We start from the raw sequence: 22,823 nt of genomic DNA on the forward strand, positions 1-22,823 counted from the left end.
GGCTGCCGGGCCGGGCTGGGCGGGGGGAGGAGGAACGTAGGGTGGTGCACCCTCGTGGCGGTGCGGAGGGGCTGTGCTGCTTTGGGTGCTTTTTTTCTTCCTGCGCTGTTTATTTTGTGAGGAAAAGGGGGCCGGGGGTGCCCGCCGCGGCCGGGTCTTGCCCGTACGGGCCCGCCCTGCCTCTCCCGGGGGGGGGGGTGTGTGAGGAGGGGGCCCGGGAGGCCTGTGTGCCGGTCGCGGGGCCCTCGGGCCGGTGCCGAGCCCGGCTGCTCGGCTTTCCGGGCAAAACCACTGGAAAGCTGCGGTTTTCCCTTGTTTTCCAGGGAAAACCAATTAGGCCTTGGAAGAGCTGCTCCCCACCGTGCCTTTTTCATATCAGTCCTTACGCTGCTGTTGTGTGATGACCCTTGTACGGATGCGATATTGGCTATAACAAAATTATTAGGCTTTGTTCGTTGTTACACAGCACCTGGTTCCTTAATGCCCTAACAGATTTCTCAAATGGTGTTTTACCTACAGGGATGGTATGAACTGTTGGGTTTCTTTCCGTGACCTTGACCGTTGTGATTTACAGCGTTTAGAACGAGCCTGCACTTCCAGCTCTAAAATTTACAGTTTGTGGGGTTACAAAGGCAGCTTGGATTAGGTTGGCTAAATTGCATAGATAAGACAATTCCAAGTGCTCCCATGTGGCTTGTAAAATAATCTTGCTGTGTGTACCCATTCCGGTTATATAAAAATATACGCAAGGGTAATGGCTTCTTACTTTTGTTACATTGAGTTGTTAGTCTTTCGTACTGCTTAAGCTACTCCTGGTTTTGTCCATGAACACTACTCTTTTGTGCTGGCTCTGAAATCAGTTGTTATACTTCCGTGTGGTTTTTTTGCTGAATGATATGTTTGTTGACAAATGTCAGCAGTTCTTATATGAAATCCTGTTCTTGCAAAAGCAAGGTACTCATGTTCCTCTAGAACTAGCGAGGAGCTGGATTTTCTTGCTCTTATATTTCTTTTTTCTACTACTAAAGTTTCAATATACAAGAGGTTTTCCCTATTGTTATCTTTTTTTTTCCCAGAGCCTTTATTTTCTGCCTTTTACTTTACTAGGCGTGGTGCATATGTATGACAAACTTATTTGAAAAGCAGCAAGTTGAATAGCTAAATAGTGTATTTTTAGAAAAAAATAATAAAATTGCATAATAAAAGTAAAAAATCCTAGATATATTACAGCTTACGAGAAGACATTTCGGTGTAGATGATCACGTACAGTTTTGTTTCTTTTTCTGTTTAGATTGGTTAAAAAGATGAGTGAGGATTCTAACAGAAACCTGGATAAAAACCATGACAAGCTCAATAGAAGAAAGCAGCGTCTGTTCTCCTGATTCAACGGTATCTTCTCTTTTAGCAAGCTATAGCATTGATAGTAATAATCCATACTCGAACAGTTTGATTCACTACAAGGACAAGCTTTACAGCTCTGCATCTGAGGCTTTGGAAGCTTATATTGAAGATTTTGATTTAAGTCTCACATCTTCAGAAATAAGCACTGGAAAAATTTGCATATGTCAAAGCACTCCCAAACAAGTGAAGTTTTCCAAGCGTCATGCCAAAGAAAACCGTGGTATGTCTTGTGCAAATATGTCTTTTAATAAGTTTTCATGTTTGCTGTTTTGGGTTTTTTTATTATTATTTTCATTGCCAATGGTATATCATCTCCTTGTCTCACACCAGGTGTGTTTTGTTGAAGGTATATTCCCTGCACAACTGCTTGCAAGTCTTTATGGTATAGTAAATGATGCTTGGTCATGGCCAGCAATATTTGTCATTCTTGGTAAAGCTTTTTTGTAAAAGTTTGGTGGATTGGTGAGAATTCATGACCGTGCTCATACATAAATTACATACATGTAATAATAAATTCCAGAGTGTGGAATAGAAATTGTATTTTCTACAGGTGAATATATGCTAAAGACAGTGTAAATCATTGCTTAAACCCTAGTCTTGAAAAAAAAATAATCTCAGTTTCCTTTCTAGAGTAAGTAGCTTGAACCACTGCTTTGTCTTATAACAATAATCTGTTTCCTTTCTAGAGTAAGTAACATCAGCATCTAGTTAATTGAAGGCGTCCCTTGAACCACTGCTTTGTCTTATAACAAAATTTGCCTCTTAGCCATTGATTTTTATGGAATGTACTTTTGGCTCTGAAGTCTAACCCAACTGTGTAATGCATATAGGTTTGAATTGGCTTTTGTCATTATTAGTTAGCTCGAATAAATATTTAATTGATCATATGAACTTTAATGAGAAGATCTAGAGAAGATAACTGTGCTTAAGCTAATTTATATTGCAAATGCTTTCTCCATTACATCTAAAATAACAAAGTCCTAAGTACAGGCAAACTTTGTACCTGAAAAGGGATGCTTGCCTGGGTTGCATTGGCAGGGACAATTAAGGTAGCATATTGTAATATTAAGGGCTTCCCTCCCCCCCCACTGTAGCCTATAACCTTCCTCTAGCTTCACACCTTTCTTTTCTTTCTCTTATCAAGATGGCTACTTTTTAGCTGTATTTAGCTTTTGGTTTATATTTTTCTAATACAAACCGTCTACTTAAGTTTAACTGATTTCCCAAACAAAAATAAGCCTTCTGATTATTGCTAAAAACGAGAAACTGTTCTATGAAAGATGTCATCTGAGCACATTTTACTCTGAAATTTCTCTGTTGCTCTTCTTTGCAGAAGTCTCGTTAGCTCCGTTCACGTATTAGCTCGTCTGTGTGTATGCTTTGTATGTTATAAGTCTGTAATATATAGATTTAACTTTCTGATATTAAGTGAAAGTGAGAAAAAATAACTTCCAGGTACTAGCTGAGGAAAACCTGTTTTTGTGAATCAAAGTGCTCCACAGTTTCAGGTGAAAAAAAGAAAAAAGGCTTAATGCTCTAATTCTTCCCTGAAAAACTGCCAAGTGGAATCTTATATAGCATGTAAGTTTCTGTAGAATCACAAAATGGGTCTATAGGCCTGTTATCTGGCTACTTGTCTATCGAGCTATTGCTTTTAGCCATGTTTTTCTCTAGTAAATGTGCTTAATTTCAATATGGGGGTAGTCGTCCCTAACATCGCTGCGTGGAGGAAGTGTCACTACTAGGACTGAACTTGCAAAATATACAGTTCTGAATGTGCAACTAAAAATGGACCGTAGAAGGTTGATTTCTTGTTTCTCTTAAAGAAAAAATAAAATCCTCAAAGCTGTAAATGTTTTGTACTATGAAAGGAGGGGTGACTTTTGACTGGTAACGTTTTTAGCAAGCTTCAGAGTAGAAATGGAACCACTGTTGCGAGGACTGTAATTCAGCCCCCCTGGTAAACAACATCTTTCATCTTTGAATTATTACTTCATGGTGGATCTTCGAAATATATCCTTTTGGTATGCTTGAAGTTTAGCAACTCATGTAAAATATCTTTGTTTTTCAGCATTGGATGATTTTAACCAGCACGTAGGATTGGGTTCTCTTGCTTCACCCTCTAGAAGGCAGACTGAGCGTGACCCAGACTTGATGAGTCTTGCGACAGATGATCTGTTAGCATTCCCAGCAGATGGATCGCTGCCCTTTCCCCAGCGTAGCCCTTTTAAATCAAGGCATCAAAGTAGCAAGCGGAACAGACGGTCACGTCAAACATCTTTCTGCCCTTGCCAAACCTCATCTCTCAATACTGAAAGTTGTTTCAGGCTCTGGGAGAACGGGAAAGCTGTTGCTCACCAGAATCCACACAAAGATTTCATCCAAAAGAAACACAATGTGTGTACACCTGATAGGTATGATTCAGTCTCCTCTAAAGGAAGTTCGAGACCATTGTCTTTTGAAGAGAACTCTAACACTTTGCCTGTTAAGAATTATCCAAGGTGGCTTACTAGTCAGAAGTCTGACCTAAGTGTATCAGGGATAAGCAGTATTCCCAATTTTCACTACCCAGTCTGGCTTAAGAGTTACAACCTTTTTCTTGATTCAACGAAAGAAAGTGATGGTCAAAATTTTGACGTAGAAGGCAAAGCTTCCTCTTCTCAAACTTCTGAGATCCTGAAAAGAAGACACTTGGTAGATAAAGACAGTTCTAATTTTTTTGAACAAAATTGTTGCCTGAATCTGAGAGGTGATAATGAAGTAGAGGAAAGTTGCAACTATGACAGTCCAGATGCATGCTTCCCTTCTGGTAACTCATTTTCAAGACGTACTGAAAAGCCATTCAGAGGTACCTATATTTCATATAATTTGTTTTTTAAATTTGAGTGTATGTGTATAAAGACATGGACATCTTTTTAAAAACCAGCATTCTCTAGCTATGTTAGTCTGACTGCACTGTACAGTAGATTTATCCACTTCCATCTTTGACAGATGACTCAAAGCACTTACTAGTAGTTGACCAAGTTAAACAGATTTATACTGTAAGTTCTCATATATAAAGCAATATTTAAGGATTCCTTTTACAGCAAAATATTTATTACAGTGGCATATTTAGTACCTTACTGCAAGACAATGACAGTAATTCCATAAATATGTTAATAGAGTTGCAAGCATTAAATTACATGAAGCGTAACCTTGGGGGAGAGAGATTCCTAAACATAGTGCAACTGAGCCTGTCAAATTAGTAAAAATTACCATTTATTGTGCAGTCTTTTTCTCTGCAGTCAGCAGGAGATGCTTGTAACCCATATATTTAGGTTATCCAGTGCCTTCAGTTTACGTAAAGGCTTTCCTTGGGAATCTCTTATGTAGCTACTCTTTGCAGCAGGCCATTGCTCTTCCAAAGCAGGGAGGCCCTCCCATGGTGAAGCACCATCTTTTGTATTATGAAATATCAACAAGATTTGCTTTGAAATGAGAGCTTAACACTTCGAAGTGTTAATTACCTTCACTGTTGTCTATCTTTACTCATTTAAAAAGAAACATATTTTTTCTTTGTTATGCAAAGCATAAATGCTGTTGTCTACCTTTTTCCAAGAGGTTATATATAAAAATCAAGTTAAAATGTTATGTTGTGAATTCAGAGCAACAAAATGCCAGCTATACAAATGTCTGCAGATACCTTTCTAATGTGTGTGCATGATGAAATTTAAATACAGGGTTCTATTCCTTTTTCACACAGAAAATTTTACCACTTATGACTAGGCTAGGTATAAAAAAAATAGGAGAATTGTCTTGCCACTTTGAGAGCTTGTCTCAATCTATTTTTAAATGCGAGTCCTATATGTGATTGTATATGTGATTTGCATGTATATGTTGCATGATTTCTCTCCCAGGTGTCTGTAAAAAACAGTTGTTAGAAAAATGAGTACAAAATAATAAGAAAACTAGCCTAAGAACTTATAGGATTAATAAGTAATATTTAACATCGTATTGTGAATTAATATTAATTATATTTTCTATAGCATGAAAGCACATTAAAAACATTAAATAATCTTGAATGCTGCATGATACTTGTTTTACATAAATTAGGAAAAGAAATGCTTGATTACTTTAAATATGCTCCTGGCTAGAACCTTGCAGATCTCATTTGGAACCGGTGACTTACATGCCATATTGCCATACCAAGATAACCAAAGGAGTTGTATTGGGGCTGTACTCTGTAAAATGTTTCCAGTGCTCATTCATCTGTAGTAATTTTCTTTGAATATTACATAAAATTAAAAGTAATGTGGAAATAATGCCCTTGAAGAGGGTTGGACACATTGTGTTCTTGGTTTTTAGAAGACCAGCTTGAGCTACGTACCTTGAAGGCTGACAGAGGTCTGGAGAGTTCAACTGAAGATTTGCCGAATAATTTGGAAAATGATGGCAGTCCTTCTACAACAGATATACTAGGAGCGGAGAGATCATGGGAAAAGGCTCCAGGTGCTTTGTAAGTGAACTTGTATTTTGGACTAATTTCTTCGTGAAAGCGCATAATGTATTTAATTGCTTTTGTGTATAGATTACAAGTAATGTGATGTGCCATGTGCATAAAGAAAGGATTTACTGTTAGATTTCTTGCTAGTGCTAAATGCTTAAAATTTCAAGGTCAGGATATTGGTGCACTGCTTTCCCTTTTTCACTGGCTTGTAAAGACTGCTATCAATATTACTTATTGTTGCCTTTTAATAATATCTTTGTGTATCGATATATAAGAAACATTTATTTCAAGAGAAAAATTATTTAATGGAACTTAAATTGACTTAAAGTCAATTTAAGACATAAACTTAAGTTTATGAAAAAGGAGTTACTAGTGGGTCGTCCATTTTTTAATAAAGCGGTGTGGCCTTGGGAAGTTCTGCAGCAGTCTTGGGAGTGAAATTTCAGTTGTTCAGGAACTGAAAAGTTATTCCACAGGATCAAAGAATGCTAAAAATCAATACTAGCATTTCCTACAGTCTTTAAGAAGAAGCTAGGTGTATATGGTTCTGGGTGTTGTCTGTCAGTTTCCCTTTACCCCAGAAGATTTTGAACTATTGGTTAATTTTAGCAATATTTAACAGGTAAGTGAAAATTTCAAACTGCGTCATTCCCGCATGTGATAATAGAATGGTACTACCCATGCTGCTGTTGAGAGACAGGCTAATAATCTAATCTACCAGAATGCTCGCCTAGGAGAACATCACTAGAAATCGGGTTTCATTAATATCTGTTTCTCTGAGACCACTAGCTTTTAATTCAAAGACCCTAGAGACTGTAGAAGAATTAGAGGTCGGTAAGCAGAAGGTAACTATTTTTCTTTAGATGTTGAATATTAATGGAGGAATGCCAGGTATTAGAAAACCTTCCATGTGTAGTAAATTACAGCTAAGAAGTCCTTACCTTGCCTTTTTTGTTACGTTGACTTTTACTGGCAAAACTGGAAACGATAGTTGTGTGTGTCTTGTATACAAAGTGCTGACAGGACTACTCAGTGCCCCCTTGGTGTTACAGTGATGCAATATAGCTAGTTTCAGCATAGTAACTATCCTAAAACAGTTCGTTTAGTTTATAAACCTCTTCTTATTCTCAATTATATGTTTAATGTTGGTTTAGCAAACCACCAGTGCCTGTGTACTGTGAGGACATGGAGAATGCTCTACCATTCCCCAAGGTAGATATCATACATAAGTTCTTGGAAGACTGTTTAAATGACAAAAATAAGGTCAGTAAAATTAAGTATTTATTTCTGAGAGTCCCCAAAATATGTAAGGCTGATAAATATTAGAAGGGGGAATACCTGTAAATTGGTTTTCCTTCTTCTATAATATATAAAGTAGAACTTCTGTAATATATAAAGTAGAACTTAACTGCAGTAGTTTAGTCATATTTAAGCATGAAGAGTTAATACAGTTATTAAATCCTATAATCTAACCCTTGGTCACAACTATGATTAAGGAAGCATCTAACTATAAAATGCTTTGCTTAGTAATACTGTGCTTTTTACACTCGATATTTTGGTTAAATAATAATGTTCCTGGCTCAAGTAAAGGAATAATTTTTTGCATTATTGTTGTATTAAATACTACTAATTTCCTAACCTGACTGATGTACTGTTCGGAATGAGTCAAGTTCAAGAGGTAAATTAAGTAATGTATTTCTTATGGAATTGGATCGTGGATTAAATTTGCTCTTGATTCATTATTTTATTCCCGTTCTTACCTACTAATTGCTTTCTTGGCAGTCTTAATATTGTTCGGTCTTTCATTTTGATTATATGAACCCTTTATCCTTTTCTCAGCTAGGTAGCTGAGCGCTGAGCCCAGTATTCCAGTTGAAAATACTGTTAATTTATGTACTGATATGTTTCCTTTATTTTATGCCCTATTATCCTTGAATCTTAACTGCTCTAAGATTCTGTTTTCCCATTCTGTAGTAAACAGAGCGTTATCCTTTAAGTTTTTTCCACTGTGGCACATACTTCTGTTTCCCTAAGGAGTTAATGGACAGAAAAGCTAACGATTTGCATGAGGAATTCAAATTATTCTGTCTGACTGTTGCTTCACTGTATTTCATCCTTCATGCTTCCTGTTCTGTTAGATCATCAGACATTTCTAGACATAAGTATTTCTAGATTAGCCACAAATTTTTGTCACCTTGAGTTAATTTGCTTTCTTGATTATAGAATGAGCAGATATAGACATATAGATGCTAATTATATGAATAAATCTATGTTTATCATTAAGGAAGCTTACTTGCTCTGTCAGTTATGAAATGTTGAAACATGTTCCGGCACTGCTGTCACAGCATTACAAGGGCTGACAGTCTTAATATTCTTGAATTATTTCACACAAGCCTTTGAGGCCTTTCTGTGTTGCTTCACATCTTCCTAACAATGTATGTATTTACAGTGATTTCACTGACCGTACAGTGGCATAAATTCAGATGTGAACCGGTGTACAATTTGTAAATAGGCCTTTAAAGAATAGGTAGAGGGAAGCACTCCTAGCAATAAGCCTTTAACTCGTTTCAGGGAAACTTCAAAAGTTGGTTGTTTTGTTTTATGTGCACTGCAATATCAGCAGAATCTTTGGGTTTTGGTCCAGGAAAATACTTTTTGTGGAGGTCATCATCCCAGACCCCTTGAAGCTTTGAAGCGAATGTTGTTTAAACTTCAAGCAATTCAGGGAAGTTTAAGCCAGAATGAAACTGCCGAGCAAAAGGAAGAGTTTGAAAAAGTGAGTAGTCGAGTCGGTTTCTTTATATCTTGTCAATATTGATGTCAATTTCTCTTCTGAGAAAAATTGTTAGTCCTTTTATAGACTTGGTTTCCAGTCACCTTAGAGCACTGCCGGCAGATTCAATCCAGTTTGCATCAGGGGCATATGCTCAAGACTGCTGTGCCCGAAGTCCCCTGTGTCTCGCTGTTGCAAATTGGAGGCTCTGTGCCGCCTTGCGCTGAGGTCTCCCCTCTTTGCTGGGGCACTCTGTGGCAGCCACAGTGGCCTCCTCGGTGCTGCAGAAAGCAGTACTTGTAAACCAGGAGATGGCGACATTTCAGGCAATCCTGCCCGAAGAGAGCAGCCTGTGCTGCTCTCTGCTGCTCTAGTAACAGCTGAGATCTGGAAAAGTTGTCTTCTGATAATATCCCTGTTAATTCTAGGCTTTCAGGGGCATGTACTAAATTTTTAAAAAGCCAACCGTTCTCGAATGCTCTATCCTTGCCTCCTTTGGCATCAGGGAGTTTGTATTTTGTGGCACTTTTGTTTCAAAATGATTCCATAGACTTTGTTATCTCTTTTTACCTTTTTCATAATGTTGCCTGCATACAGCTCTTAAACCCTGTGTTTTCTCGGTAGTGAATGAAATGCTCCATATATATCTGAATCGGGCAGGCGAGGAGAACGGGCTGATAGGAGGAGAACGGGCCGATAGGAACCTCATGAAATTCAACAGGGGCAAACGCAAGGGCTTGTGCCTGGGAAGGAAGAAATCTTTGCAGCAATGTAGGCTGGGGACTGCCTGGCTAGGGAGCTGCTGTGAGCTCTTGGTAGGTACAAATTGAACAGGAGCCATCTGTGTGCCCTGGCAGGAGAGGAGGAACAGCAGGGCCCTGGGCTATACGGACTGGAGCAGTCAATGGATCAGGAGAAGTGATTGTCCCTCTGTATCCCCCAGCATGTATTAGACCACATCTATAATACCACGTCCAGGTTTAGGCCCCTCACTTCAGGAGAGACATCAATAAGCTGGCGGAAGGGTGCCTAAGGTGGTTGGGGGCTACAGCGCTTGTTTGGGGGGGAGCTGAGAGAACTGGGCTTGTTGAGGCTGGAGAAGAGAAGTTTTGGGGGACCTAGTAGCAGTCTTCCTGCACCTATGAGGTGGGTATCAAGAAGATGGAGCCAGGGTCTTCATAGTGGTACATGGTAGAAGGATGAAAAACGGGCATAAATTGAAACAGGAGGTTCACACTGGACATTGAGAGAAACTTTTTAAGCCTGAAGGCAGCCAAACACTGGAACAAGTGGTTGAAGGCAGGTTGTGCCGTCTTCATCCTTGGAGGTTTACAAGATTGGATAAAGCCCTGAACAACCTGCTGTAACCTCATAGCTGCCTCTGCTTTGAGGAGGAGCCCTCCTCCTGAGGTTCCTCCCAACCTGAATTACTTTATGATGCTACAAAGTCGTTGGTAATACTTTCCAGTACAATGTGCTATAAAAATTCCATGTTTTCTGTCATATTCACTACTTTTCCTTCCCTTGCTTAACAATTTATTTTTGGATTTTTTTTTAAGCTTTCTGAAAAAGCAGAGGCTGAATTAAACCTGTGTGACAGTGAGATAATCCCTCTTACTAATTCTATTAAGAAGTAAGTGACCATTGATTTTCTGACTCTTCATGATTTTCAGAAAATGCAAAAAAGGAACGATTAATTAGCTGGAATAGTTGTCCTGTAATCTGAAAACTTTGTTAAGGATAAGCCAGTAGCAAATAATTAAAAACATGACAGTTCACAGAGCAGAAAAAAAGCTAGTGAATGGTTACAGAGATGTTCTCTGTAAATAAACATTTGCATTTCATCTATATACTGCTACACATAGATGGACTTTACAAACTACTTATTTTCTCCACTGTAGTGAAAAAAAAAAAATTGCTAGAAAACATTTCATTAATGAAATCGGCACACTTCTACTGAACAATTAGAAGTGACTAAAGAAATAATAAGTTTGAGGAAAAGGCAGAATGGGAAACAGGGTTTTCTTATGTAGAACATTTGTTTCAGCAAAACTCAGTGTTGCTGTATAGTTTTATATCATAATGTAAAATTAAAAGATTTTTTAATTAAAAAAAAATACAGTAACTGTCAGTACTATTATGCTATTTTCTGACATAATGTCTTGCGGTGTTTAATTTCCTGTGCTAAATACCCATTCCACAATAATTTAATAGAAACTGTGTGTTTGCATAGAAACTGTGTGTTTGCATGAGCACCGGTATTTGAGAAGACTTATTTAAAATTTGAGTACAAGTGTTTTATATTTAAGAAAAAACACATCTTAGTGTATTTTATAATCTCTAAAACAGAACAGGTGGTCCAGTTAGAGAGATGTAAACTGTATATAGTACCATTCAAACTGTTAAGCTATTTGAATGCTGTAAGCTGTTGTGTAAATAGTAATATAGACACTGTTGTTAAAGTCTTCATTTTTCCTAATCTAGGGCTTTACACCATTTGTCATGTCTTAAAAGGCTTGTTGAAGATAACAGTAACCAACAAGAGCAGACCGATGATCATGAAGAAGATAAACAAGAAAAAAGAATAATCTGTGAAGCTGATGTCTAATAATGTTGTGTAACTTAAATAATTTGTCAGCCTGACCACTGGTCAAAATTTCTTTGAAGGCTGTACCAGTGCATGTTCTTAAATGTTGTATTCAGTATTTCTGTACATTTGTTCTTTTCATTAATTACTTAAAAGCTTAACCGAGTATTAGTGCTTCCAGTAGGATCTAACTATATGTGACAAAAGATACCACTTTTTAAAGAATATTTAATTAAAATAATATGAACATTTTCATGGAAGAATCTCTGTGTGTTTGTAAAAACTTACAAAAAACCTAAACTATATGGCCAGTTTTAGTCATCACTTTATCACGTGGCCTGTTAGAAAGGAGGAGGTCAATACCATGCATAAGTTAAGCAGTAAGGTTTAGCAATAATGTAATTACATAATAATTTCAGTTCTGTTCGTTCTAACAGGATTTGAGTTGATGTAATTGTACGCTCCTTATTCCCTGACCACAAAACTTACCAAATACATTGTATCAAAAAAGTGTCTGAAGTCTTTTTTTGACTTGTCCCCCTTTCACAGCCTAGTGAAGCCTGGCTTTTTGGGGAGGGAAGGTGCTGGTTTAGAGGCACCCTGGTTGGGAGCATAAAATGTGTAACAGCTGAACTGATCTGACGCCTGTTTGTCACTGTTACTGGGAAGTCCTAATCTCCCTTCCATTTTCCTTTGCTTGTTCTTAGCTTTACAGCATATAAAATCCTTCAGTGGGCCTAAATAAGCAGAGAAGTAATAGAATATCTTTTTTTTTTTTTTTTTTTTTTTTTCAGCATAATTGAATAGAACTAGCTCATGAAAGCCACTGATAAGCACCAGAACTTGTGCAGGGGAAAGAGGAGTAGGACTTTCCCCATTTGGCAACAGCAAATTGAGAGAGAAAGAAAAACTGTAAGTAGTAATTTGAGTTGTGACTTGAAATACATTGACAGAACACTTTGAAAGAAGCCTTTTCTACCTCTTCTGAGGCTTGTATGATGTAGCCTAGCATTTCATGCTGTTGGTAAACAATACGTATGGCAACATGCCTTTCTAGTGAGCTGTTTATTTTTAATCTGGATATTTATAGGTACACATGAGAAAGCAGGTATTGAGCGTGTACTGGTTCTGAGAACTGAAATAGAAACCAGAAGAAAAAGTAGAAGGAAGATTAGCTACGCATTCTTCCCACCTTACTATTTAGAATTAGTAAGTAGAGAGGTGATAAATGACTTCATCTTCTGACTGTCATGGCATCACAAGACCATAGGTCATAAGCAATACGTAATAATGCATTTCAGACAGATTTTATTGGGCTTAGAATCATAACATCGTCTGGGTTGGAAGGGACCTCTAGGTTCATCGAGTCCAACCATTAACCTAACACTGCCATATCCACCTCTAAACCATGTACCTCAGCACCATGTCTCCCGTCTTCTAAATGCCACCAGGGATGGTGACTCCACCGCTTCCCTGGGCAGCCCGTTCCAGTGCTTGACAACCCTTTTGGTGAAGACATTTTTTCCTGATATCCAAGCTAAACCTCATATGCTGAGAGTTAGATCTGAAATCAGAGTACAGAAAATGAAATTACTGTTCCAGAAAACATTCTCGTAGAAGCTTTTATAAAGCAGTGCATTGCTGAGACACGAGGGTACAAACCAACTGATACTGTGGGGAGCTGTTTGCCAGAGGTCATTTTATCAAAAGAATTCAGATGTGGAAGGAAAGATGAGGTTTTTTTTCTGACATCACACATGTCTCAGTGCAGATTATGATAGTTTTGCTCTGGTTTTGCGTTCCTCTGGATGCTGTGTGTAGGTAGTGAAGCATAGTGTGTGTGCGCGCTGCATTGTTTGAGCTAGTACACCTCCGAATGAGCACAACTAGTGTGGCACTGCCTAAGCTGTCATAGCTCTCCTGCTTCTGAAGGGGCTTGTGCCCATACAGCTCCCGTTAAAAAGGTAGATTAATTCATCCAGATGTCCGGATACTCCTTGGGGTGCTGGTGGTGCGAGCAAGGTGGACTCAAAGCAAGACTTAATGCCTGGAGAGTGCTTAGAGGTTATACCACACTCCCTTGTATCCTGCTTGCAGGGGTGCATAGGACAAATGTAAAGCACCCCCTGCTCCCTTAGAACTTCTCTTGATGTTAGGGCAGAGCTTGTTTGCTATTTAGAAAGTCTCTTTCATTATTTGCCTCTTGAGGAATCCTCGTACCTCTCCATATTTGTGAAATTCCTCATTCTTTGGAGTTGTTTTCATTAGCCTACAGATGCTTTGCCTTTATCAGCTTCATGTACTTTGAAGAAATTCAGCACAACTTTTTTTTTTTGTTTGTTTTTTATGGCACACAGACCTAGGTAACAACTAAAAGTATTGTTGACATTACTGAATATTCATATTTACCGACTTGTATGTTGGCCAGGTCTGAAAGGCTTTGATCACAGATAAGGTCCGCTGTGTGAGGTACTGTACTGCACAAGAGAAAAGTACCTTAAGCACATGAAACTAAGCAACAAATGAGCGATGCTTTCTAGTTGTAAATATAGAAATTCAAATAAGAATAGAATTTTAAAAACAAACAAAAGACCCCCCCGAAACAATAAAACACCAGTAGCCAGTAAGTGGAGACGACTAGTTTTACTTAAAAATATTTTTTTTTTAAATGCTATGAAAATTTTTATGGCTATTAAAGAATATTTTAATAGAGGGATTTGATCCCTTATATATCAATAGAAAAAAGTAACTTTTTGGTTGCATATACTGGTCAGTTCCTGCAACGATAGCTGGAATTCACTTTGCCTAGAAGTTAGAATAAAGCGGTTGCTACTCAGGAAAAATAACGGAGTATGTAAATCAAGTATTAAACAAAAGTAATTGCTATAGCTGAGATGTCAGTGATGCTCTTGTCCTTGTGGCTAGATCAGAGAAAAGGAATTTTATTGAACTACAGTCTTCCATAGTGACAGTGGGAAAAACAAAAAGGCAGGCAGAAAGACAGGGACCAAGATTTGGGGGAAATGCTAAAAATAAAATAGGAGGACTAGATAGAAGGAAAGTCACTATTTCTCAGCAAGTTACAAGAACTGTTTGCTAAGGATGTACACAAGTATTTGTGATCCTATGCATTTGCATATACAGGAAATCTTTTACGAGAGGGTACTTCCTGAATTGCAGTGTATATATATCAGTGAAACGGAGCTGAGGGAAATAAAGGCTTTGATGAAGATAAGTACTGTGCTCTTAAGTCTCGTGAAGATCCTGTCTGCGGTAAGACTGACTTGGCACTGTGGGAGGAAACTAGATGGGATTTCTGTCTCGGGGCTTTTTGCCTTTTAAAGGCTTAATGAGAGAGTCCATTGTGATACTGGTTTTTAAATGGAATGACTGTATGCTGCAGTTATCTTTTCTTCTGTAACAGTCCATTTGCATTAGCAAATCTCTCTGCATCATTGTATTCACACATACAAAAAGGTGCTCATACAGAAAAACTTAATTTCAGGCTCCAGATATCATGAAGACTAACGGTGCTGCCGGCAGAGGGTTAATTTGGCTAGAGTTTATACCTGTTTTAGTCTGAAAAAGAGGATCTGAAAAACTGCAAACCCCATACTCACTCATTAACAACCTATTAATTCTTTTCCTATGTAACTCTGACACCCCCAGAATATTGTATTTGTTTTCCAAGAGATGTGTATGGATTCTTACATATGTATAAGTATCTGGAATTGTGAAACCCTTGAAAATCATGATGTATATTTTCTTTCTTGTTGATCGTGGATTCTGTGACCTACCATGTTTTTTAATTTTTGTGTCCTTGCTCGAAATATTTGATCAGCATTACAGCTGGAAGGGCTCTCACTGTGCCGAGAGAATTGCTGTTCAAAGGGAAATAAGAAAAACTTTTCATTAATTTCGGTTGACCTGATTGATCCTGCCAATTTGAATGGCTGAGCTTTCACACCTCTTCAAGAGCAGAAAACAAAGGACTCTGAGGGGAGATGGGCTCTATCTCATATAGAAAAATAAGTGCTTCTTTAAGTGCAGGGTTACCAACTTAGGAAGGAAGGTTTTAAACTAGAATTAATGGGGACTGATGACAAAAGAATGTGTTATCAGTAAAAAGGTGACGAGAGGCATAGTAACCACGGACACAGGATTTTTATAAAAAGGATTGAAGCAGTATGGAAACAGGATAGCAAACATGTCTGCTTAATGTTTAAGGTGTCTATACTAGTGCAGGCTGTATGGAAACTACATGGAAGAATGCACAAGGTTCTATATGAAGTTGTGATTTAGGCAACGTAAATGTTTACTTGGTGGGATATTTAATTTGTTAATGAATTAATAAAAAAAAAAAAAAAGTGGAGGTTGATCCTGAAGAAAAGGGGAGGGAAGATAGGTTTCTCTATGGATATTTACCTTTGCATTGAGGTCTAGATTATATGGGAGATAATCTGTTAAAAGTAGCTTTATGATAGTAAGAGGAGAAAAGAGCCTGAGTGCTGTTCAAGTTGAAGACCTACCATTAAGACACCAAACCAAGAAGGATAAGATGGAAAGGACTTTTTTGTAAACAACCGACAGAATAATTTGCGTTGAGGAGATACTAGTTAACCAAATATTTGTTGGGAAAAATAAATTGAATACAAGGTTTTTGACTAGGGTGATACCAGGTGAAGGTTAACACAAGAATTTGCTTACAAGGTTTTCAAGATTATTAGATGGAAAAGAGGAAGAATAAAAAAAAAAAGCAACTCTACAAGAAATTCAATGATCTGTTTGAAAAATCCTAACAAAAAAGTCTAGGAAAAAGGTGCTCAGGAGTTTGGCAGTTCATAAAAATACATATATTTAAGATAGAGTTGTAGGATATCCTGATATGGAACAGGGAAAAGAAATCTAATGTCTCTTGTAGTCCTCGATGGTCTTCAAGAAGGAAGCATAACGGAAATAGCTAGAATTGTCCCTGAAGATGAGTCATCCTGGACCTTTGTGCTTTTTGGAAACTCCAAAACACACAAATGAGAGACAAGGAGGAAGAGCTCCTAAAATAGCCCAAAATTTCCTTATTGCTGATGATAGTAAACACTAAGTCTCTTAGTGATAAAAGGGAGGACCAAGAAACATTTTGGTCCATGACTTTCCTGCAGAGAATAATAAATGATGTCGGTGAAAGCATAACGTTTACGTAAAACATCAACAGCAACGGGTGGGAGCTAAAGCTCAGATTACGACAGGAAAAACGTGATTGACGGGTCTCACTCAAACTACCTGTGCTCGGTGGACTGTGGCTACCAGCATTAACAATAAGCTCTTGGAGAAATGGTTGAAGCTATTTTCAAGTTATCAGTAAATTTAGACCTCAGTGCAGTCCCATAACGGTCTAGAAATGGGACAAGGAAAGTAACTTTAGCTGACAAAAAGTTAGCTAAATGATGCCAAAGGATTATAGGGCAATGAGCTTAACCTCAGCTTCCTAGAAGTTCAGCAGTACATACTCAAATGTGGAACGCATCACGGAAATGAGGAAGGGGGAAAAAAAAAGAGAGAGGTCATTACGAACACTGTGTACTAGACAAGCCTAGTTTCATTTTTACGACAGGTTAGCAGCATTTAACAAGATCCAAAGGAGAGTGACTGAAATGATCCTGGAGAAAGAAGAGCTGCCTAATAGGGAGAGACTAAAAAATGCTTGGACCTTCGGCTTGGAGAGTGGAACGTGCGTTTGGTGTTGCTCATATCCCACAGTACAGAAATGTAGGAGGCCTTAAAGGAGCTGGTAGGAGATCTGTTTAGGACTGAGGAGTGCTCTTTGTTGTAATCTGCAAGCAGTAAACTTAAGAGGTCGGGGAGTATCAGCAGGTTCATAAAAGACTTAGGCAAAGTCATAGAGTTTTTCATAGAGTGAAATCTGAAGGGAAGAGGCTGTTCCCTCGAGCTTCTCTCATCCAACAGTTACGTGTGCTTGGGAAGCATGAAAGGTGTAACCTGGAAGTAGTAGCCAGGATATGCTCTCCCTTATAATTTCCTAAAGTCTTGTTGGAGAAAAAATACTGGTCTGGATGTACTGTTGGTCTCACCTAGCATTTCCTATGTAGGTAGGTCCATGGTGGGAGGGTAAAATGTAACAGTTGTGTTGCAGCTAGAGGGATTTAGGCTTGTGAAAACCTTTTTAACAAGAGTAATATGTAAGCAGGCAAATGTGTTGCCAAAGAAGTTCTGGAACCTCAACCGTTTTTGTGGTTGTAAAAGTAGATTACACAACCAGCCAAAACTGTAATTTAAATATATTTATGTCCTTAGCATAGGTAAAGGAATTAGATGACCTCTGCTTTTTTTTCCCCCCAGTATTTGACGGTTCAAATTCTATCTCATTGTCGTGTTGTGTCGTAGGGTTCATGTGATAGATGAATAATGCTAAGTCTGAATGTGGAAATTGTCAGAACTTTCTGTTTAGTGAAGAGTTTTTTGTATTGCGCCACGTTTCTGCACAGCGGTACTGCACTAAATACCATTAGTGGTACTATGCAGAAGAAGATGAGTCACTTCCCTGGACTCTGTAACATAAGTGAGCACATATTGGAATTAACATTCTTTTGTTTCAATGTTTTTCTTGTCTTCTGTGAACTAATCTATTTCAGCTTTCCTAAATGGATAACCACGCATTTGAAATGCACGGAGAGAACATACAGAGTTCTTCAAAAGGAAAAGAGTGGCCAAAGAAAGAGGTACCAGTCGTTTTCTTTTACAGTGCTATCAAAACATTATTAACGGGGTCAGTCTGAAGATAAAACCTTTATTTTGTAACATGACCTAATCCTATACTCTTAAGAAGGTCCCAAAGAAAATAAAAGCTCTAAAGGTCTACAGTTGCCAAGGTCCTAAAATGCGTAGCTCTGTGTGCACTAGCTAGGATCTGAACTGGGAGATCTAATTCCCTGGCCCCACTTAAGTTAATAGCGAAATTCTTTATCCTGTAGCTACTGGGCAAAGTAATTATCTTTGGAGGATTCCCCGTTGATTTTAACAGAAAGAGCTACTTAAAAGCTCATCTTGTGGTAATGTTTAGTATCTCTGCTGAGTTACACATTAGAGTACTGTTTCATCTTTTCCTTTTTCTTTTTTTTTTTTTTTTTGCCCTTTAAAAAAGTAATTCTCTGTAATTTTCCCATTAAAGTTTTTGCTTCTTGGGATTTGAATTAACTTCATGCAATAAGAGTTGGCACATCGCTCATCCTTACAACGTAACTCACTCCACACAGTTGTGTTGAGGTTGACTGTTCTGTATTAGTTATTATTATGTAATATGTACGGCATTCTTTCAGCTTCAGAAACGATTGTTGAATTGGTGCCACTGCTGTGAAAATGCTGTAAATTAAAGATCCTTCAAATCTGGAAAATGGGGATTTCGAATGCATTAACTATAAAGCCTTGTTCTCTGATGAGACTCTGTGGTCTGAGTACTACTGTTGTGATATTTAATTGAACACAAGCTTTAAAAAGGGAGTCATTTAAACTGAAGAAAAGATTATTAACGAATAGAATAGGGTGATATTTTGAGCACTTTTCTGCTGGCAAGGGAAATGTATTCGTAAAGAGCTTTTGTCAAATAGATTCATGAAAAAGGTCGTTTTGTTAAAATCAGCAAGTAACCTTCAATTTTTTCATTTCTAATTGCCCAGCTTAAGAAATCAACATTCATAGCTCATTTTCAGGCACTCACCGTCTGAAAAATCAGGCTTTTAAAGGTAGCTCAAGCTGTGCACCCCGAATCAGTAGAGAGTTTTAAAATTTGGGCCAGAGAATGCAGTCTCTGTTCATCTGAAGCTGCAACTTCAGCAGCAAAAAAGGTTAAGGGACAGGAAACGCTGAAAATCCGTACCAAGGTGGTGCTTCATGGTGCCAGAAGTGCCTTGGCCTTCCGTAAAGAACTTGTGTGCTTCTGCGTGCCCAGCTTCTTCTCCCCTTCACCCTCCTCCAGAGGCCTGAATGGCCGCAAAGGAAATTTACAGTAAAGAAATGATGCCCAGAGCAGGTAGTACAGATGAAATTTCCCCATTCTGACCTGTCTTCTCCGCTGCCAAGGAGCTGGGCCATGTGAGATGTGCCGTAAAGCGGAGGCAGAATTTCTGCCCCGGGGACGGAGGTTTGCCATAAGTTGATGTTACAGGTCTTCAGTGTTTTGTGATATAGATTAGAAACAGCAATGAAAGAAAACTTGAGGTGTATGTAAGACCCCAGGATGCTGAAGACATGCTTTTACTTGATGAAACAATAAAAGTACAGCAACAATCAGATAACATACTCTATAATGTTTCCCGGTACCGGGCCCAGTAATTTGGCTATACCTGTATTTCTGAAAGGCGTACTGTTTTGATAACAAAAGAACTATCACAAACTTTGTCCTGTGTGTTAGATCTGATAAAGCTTTCTTTTTTGTTTGGGGGGGGGGCTTTTTAATAATTCCAGGAAAGAAAGGGCAGCTGGTCCCTAATGAAAGTCTTCCTAGTTTGTCTGTTGGCCTGCGTTATCACCACCGCAATAGGAGTGCTGGCCCTGTCCTTGGTCTACGTGAACCACGCTCCCTTTATGAAAGAGACGGATGTTAAAGATGATGGTGCGTCTTCCCCCAAACCAGATGAAAAAAGTGTGGATATCAAATTCCAGTTCCTGAATCACCTGGGGAAATCAAAGGTAAATGGTTCATCTTGTGCAATAATATTCTAGCATCATATATAGAAGTTTAATGAATTTCACCTAACTCTTTTTTAAGCACTAGGTGATCAGTCTAAACCTGTTATCCAGGCTTCTTTTATAATCCACGGGGAGAGGCACGAACTTCCTGACAGCGTTTCACTCCAATTCGTAACAGATGTTGGAGATGGAATGGATCTCTGGAGTGCCTCTTGAAGAGCTGAGTAATTGCTCCAACAAATTGGGCCTGCCAGACAAGGCAACTATTTGATGTGTGATTCTGAAATTACAGAGTATGAAATTCTGAGAAACAAAAGTAGAAAGATCAAATCTTAATGTGAGCTGAGTAGCACGCTGACCTTTTCGTTCTCAGGACTGGATTCAAACAAATTCTTACACTGCAAGAAAAAACGAACTCCGTGAGCTTGTTGCAGTGAGCTAAAATGAATTGACTGACAATGTAATGGAGGCCTAAGAATTACCTAGGTTTTGTTTAGGTGTATTTTGATACTTACAGAAACGTATCCTTTAAGCAAGTTCTAAAGACATACTCCATCTTCAAAAATGTATCTTTATATAAAAAATAATCCCTGATTAATTTTTGCTTTTCAGCAAAAGAGGGAAAAGGACAGATTAGCTAGTAGGGCACTTAAAACTGACAACAGCCATTCTGGTACTCTTTCATGTTAGATTTAACTATGTAATTAATTTTCAAACAAAAAATGTTTTCAAGAATGCAGATAAAAGTGTTTAAGAGGAGAGCAACCCTTTTTATATGCCCTTCCTCAGTGCAAGATGATTCTTTCAAGTACAAAACCCGTTCTAGAGGCAGTACAAATATTGGGAAAGGAATAGTTTCAGGTGCAAATAGTTTGCAACTGTAGAAATTCAGGAAAACGTCTTACTCGGGAAACGGTCTAAATGTTTTGAATCTAAAAGTTCAAGCATATATGTATCTGATTTCCCAAATCAAAGCCCAGAATGATGTAAAAAGAAGAGGAGCAGATAATTTTGTTCTTGATATCCCTATTTGTCTCTCGTTTGTAGAAAAAATATTATGACATTACAACATGAGAAAGTATATAAATGATTGTGAAAAGCGACTAAAATACATAAGGAGAGAATCCTCACTGAGAAAAGGAGTGGGTCCCTTCAGACTAAGAATTTTCTAAAATATTTTTGGAATGTTTGTTCACCACTGTCCACAATTAATACAACTCTTCACTCTCACTAACTTTACAGGTACATCAGTATCCAGGTGGTGAAATTCAGTGGGCAAGATTCAGGAATGATGTAAAAGAATACCAAAGTGATGAAGAAATGGAATTTGGAAAAAGCATCAATAACCATCGCTCTAAAATGACTTTTGGAACCTTACGGATTAAGAGCAAAGGGCTTCGTGCTCCCCACTGGCATTTTAATGCCAATGAACACGGCTACCTGCTACAGGTATTATCTGGTTTTGGTTTTGCAGTTTAAAGCATCATATACATAGAAAATGTACATAAGTAAAAAAAAAATTTACATATACACTGTATACAAATGTTAACAGGTAATAAAAGCAGAATTACCATTGATTAATGTATGACATTAGTTTTCTTGCTTGAAATAACATCTTCAAATGGAGATGCTTGAAATAAGCTGCTTAATGTCGTTAATTGCAAGAGGACCAAACACCTGTAGCTTCCAATGAAGTATAAAAACTAAGGTCAGAGGAGGCTTTGGATACCTGAAAGTTACAGAATTTTATGTATTTTTGCAAGTGCTTACAATGATTAAAGTAATTATATTATAGAGTCGTCACAGAGATGAAGGACTGCTAAGGTGCTTAAGAAAGCCTCTGGCTCCATCCCCTGTATTGATGCAGGATAAGAATACCTAAAGCACATCTGACACTTTTGTTCAGTTTTTAAAAATCTTCCACAAAGGAGCTATTACAAAATCAAAAAATAGCGGTCTCCCATATTTCATCATACAAACCATTAGGAAGTTTGTGCCAGTACACAAACCATGGTTTTGTTTATTGAAAAAAAAAATAAAAAATTCCTAATTTCTCCTTCTTTATCTCCATTGGCTGTGGAGACCCTCAGATCATCTTTCTTTTTCACAACTTTTTATACATGGAAGACTGGTTTGTTATCATAAAGTCTTCTCTTTCCTAGACCAAATACCCCTCCCTTTCCCCCCCCAAAATAAATCTTCTTTGGAAAAGTTTGCCCTATCTCACCTGAGCTTCAAATCTGAAATCTGTCAAAATAAAGAAAATAAGAGACAAGTAGAAACTCACCATGGCAAATTCAAGATAGCATATCAATTTGAAAATAAAATGATCTTTCTTTGGAAGCATAGGTACTTAAATATATCTTAATCGTTAATTTATTTCTAAGAATAATTATTCATATTTTGAGCAGCATAGAACTGAATAGCTCTAGTGGATGGGGAATCATCCTTGGAGTAAGGCATTCCACAGACACCTAGTCCTCTCTCCAGCAGTTTTTGGTGAAAGATGACTCCTTTATAGCTGTTCACAGCCTCTTTAATAAGAAATGGTTTAAGTATGAGCAATGTGTATTTGTCACGTGTTCCTTAAACCTTCTAAAATTTTGTCACATAAAATGCTTTTCTGGATTTAAGTTCACAAAGGCTTGTTAGAGAGTGCATCAGGATCTGGTTTCGCCTAGCAGCCTGCGGGTTATTTGAATTACTGATTTGCCGCATGCGGAGTAAATGAGAAAACTTTCATTACGATCATTAAGTTCTGATCATGTTACAGGGTGCTGCCTGGATTGGAGTAATTGGTGCAGATGACAGTGTGGTTACCACATACAACGTCACGGCTGGTCAAGTGATCTTCTTCCCTAGAAACACTGTGCATT

The 22,823-nt window shown here is 38.0% G+C and overlaps 2 protein-coding genes across 2 annotated transcripts in view; both read left to right on the forward strand.

Moving 5' to 3' along the window:
- Nucleotides 1–1,341: 1,341 nt before the first annotated feature.
- Nucleotides 1,342–11,268, forward strand: LOC104283819 (chromosome unknown open reading frame, human C18orf54). The gene is made up of 7 exons (XM_009882043.1): nucleotides 1,342–1,621; nucleotides 3,473–4,249; nucleotides 5,746–5,896; nucleotides 7,042–7,150; nucleotides 8,532–8,663; nucleotides 10,220–10,293; nucleotides 11,145–11,268. The coding sequence occupies exons 1-7, from the start codon at nucleotides 1,342–1,344 to the stop codon at nucleotides 11,266–11,268; spliced, it is 1,647 nt and encodes a 548-aa protein (XP_009880345.1).
- A 1,075-nt stretch (nucleotides 11,269–12,343) lies between these two features.
- LOC104283820 overlaps nucleotides 12,344–22,823 on the forward strand; it is a 14,630-nt gene continuing 4,150 nt past the window's right edge. The window contains exons 1-3 of the mRNA XM_009882044.1: nucleotides 12,344–12,355; nucleotides 19,723–19,947; nucleotides 21,190–21,396. Of these exons, the coding sequence (XP_009880346.1) occupies nucleotides 12,344–12,355; nucleotides 19,723–19,947; nucleotides 21,190–21,396 (444 nt within the window). The remainder of the gene's footprint in view (nucleotides 12,356–19,722; nucleotides 19,948–21,189; nucleotides 21,397–22,823) is intronic.

This window comes from Charadrius vociferus, unplaced genomic scaffold (assembly GCF_000708025.1).
Source record: "Charadrius vociferus isolate BGI_N301 unplaced genomic scaffold, ASM70802v2 scaffold743, whole genome shotgun sequence".
Lineage (NCBI taxonomy): Eukaryota > Metazoa > Chordata > Aves > Charadriiformes > Charadriidae > Charadrius > Charadrius vociferus.

What these genes read in the sequence shown, in the direction of transcription:
- LOC104283819 (XM_009882043.1), top strand. Translation starts at nt 1,342, where the DNA reads ATGACAAGCTCAATAGAAGAAAGCAGCGTCTGTTCTCCTGATTCAACG. An exon ending in TCATGCCAAAGAAAACCGTG is followed by an intron (nt 1,622 to 3,472) that starts GTATGTCTTGTG and finishes TTTGTTTTTCAG; the next exon opens with CATTGGATGATTTTAACCAG. An exon ending in GAAAAGGCTCCAGGTGCTTT is followed by an intron (nt 5,897 to 7,041) that starts GTAAGTGAACTT and finishes ATGTTGGTTTAG; the next exon opens with CAAACCACCAGTGCCTGTGT.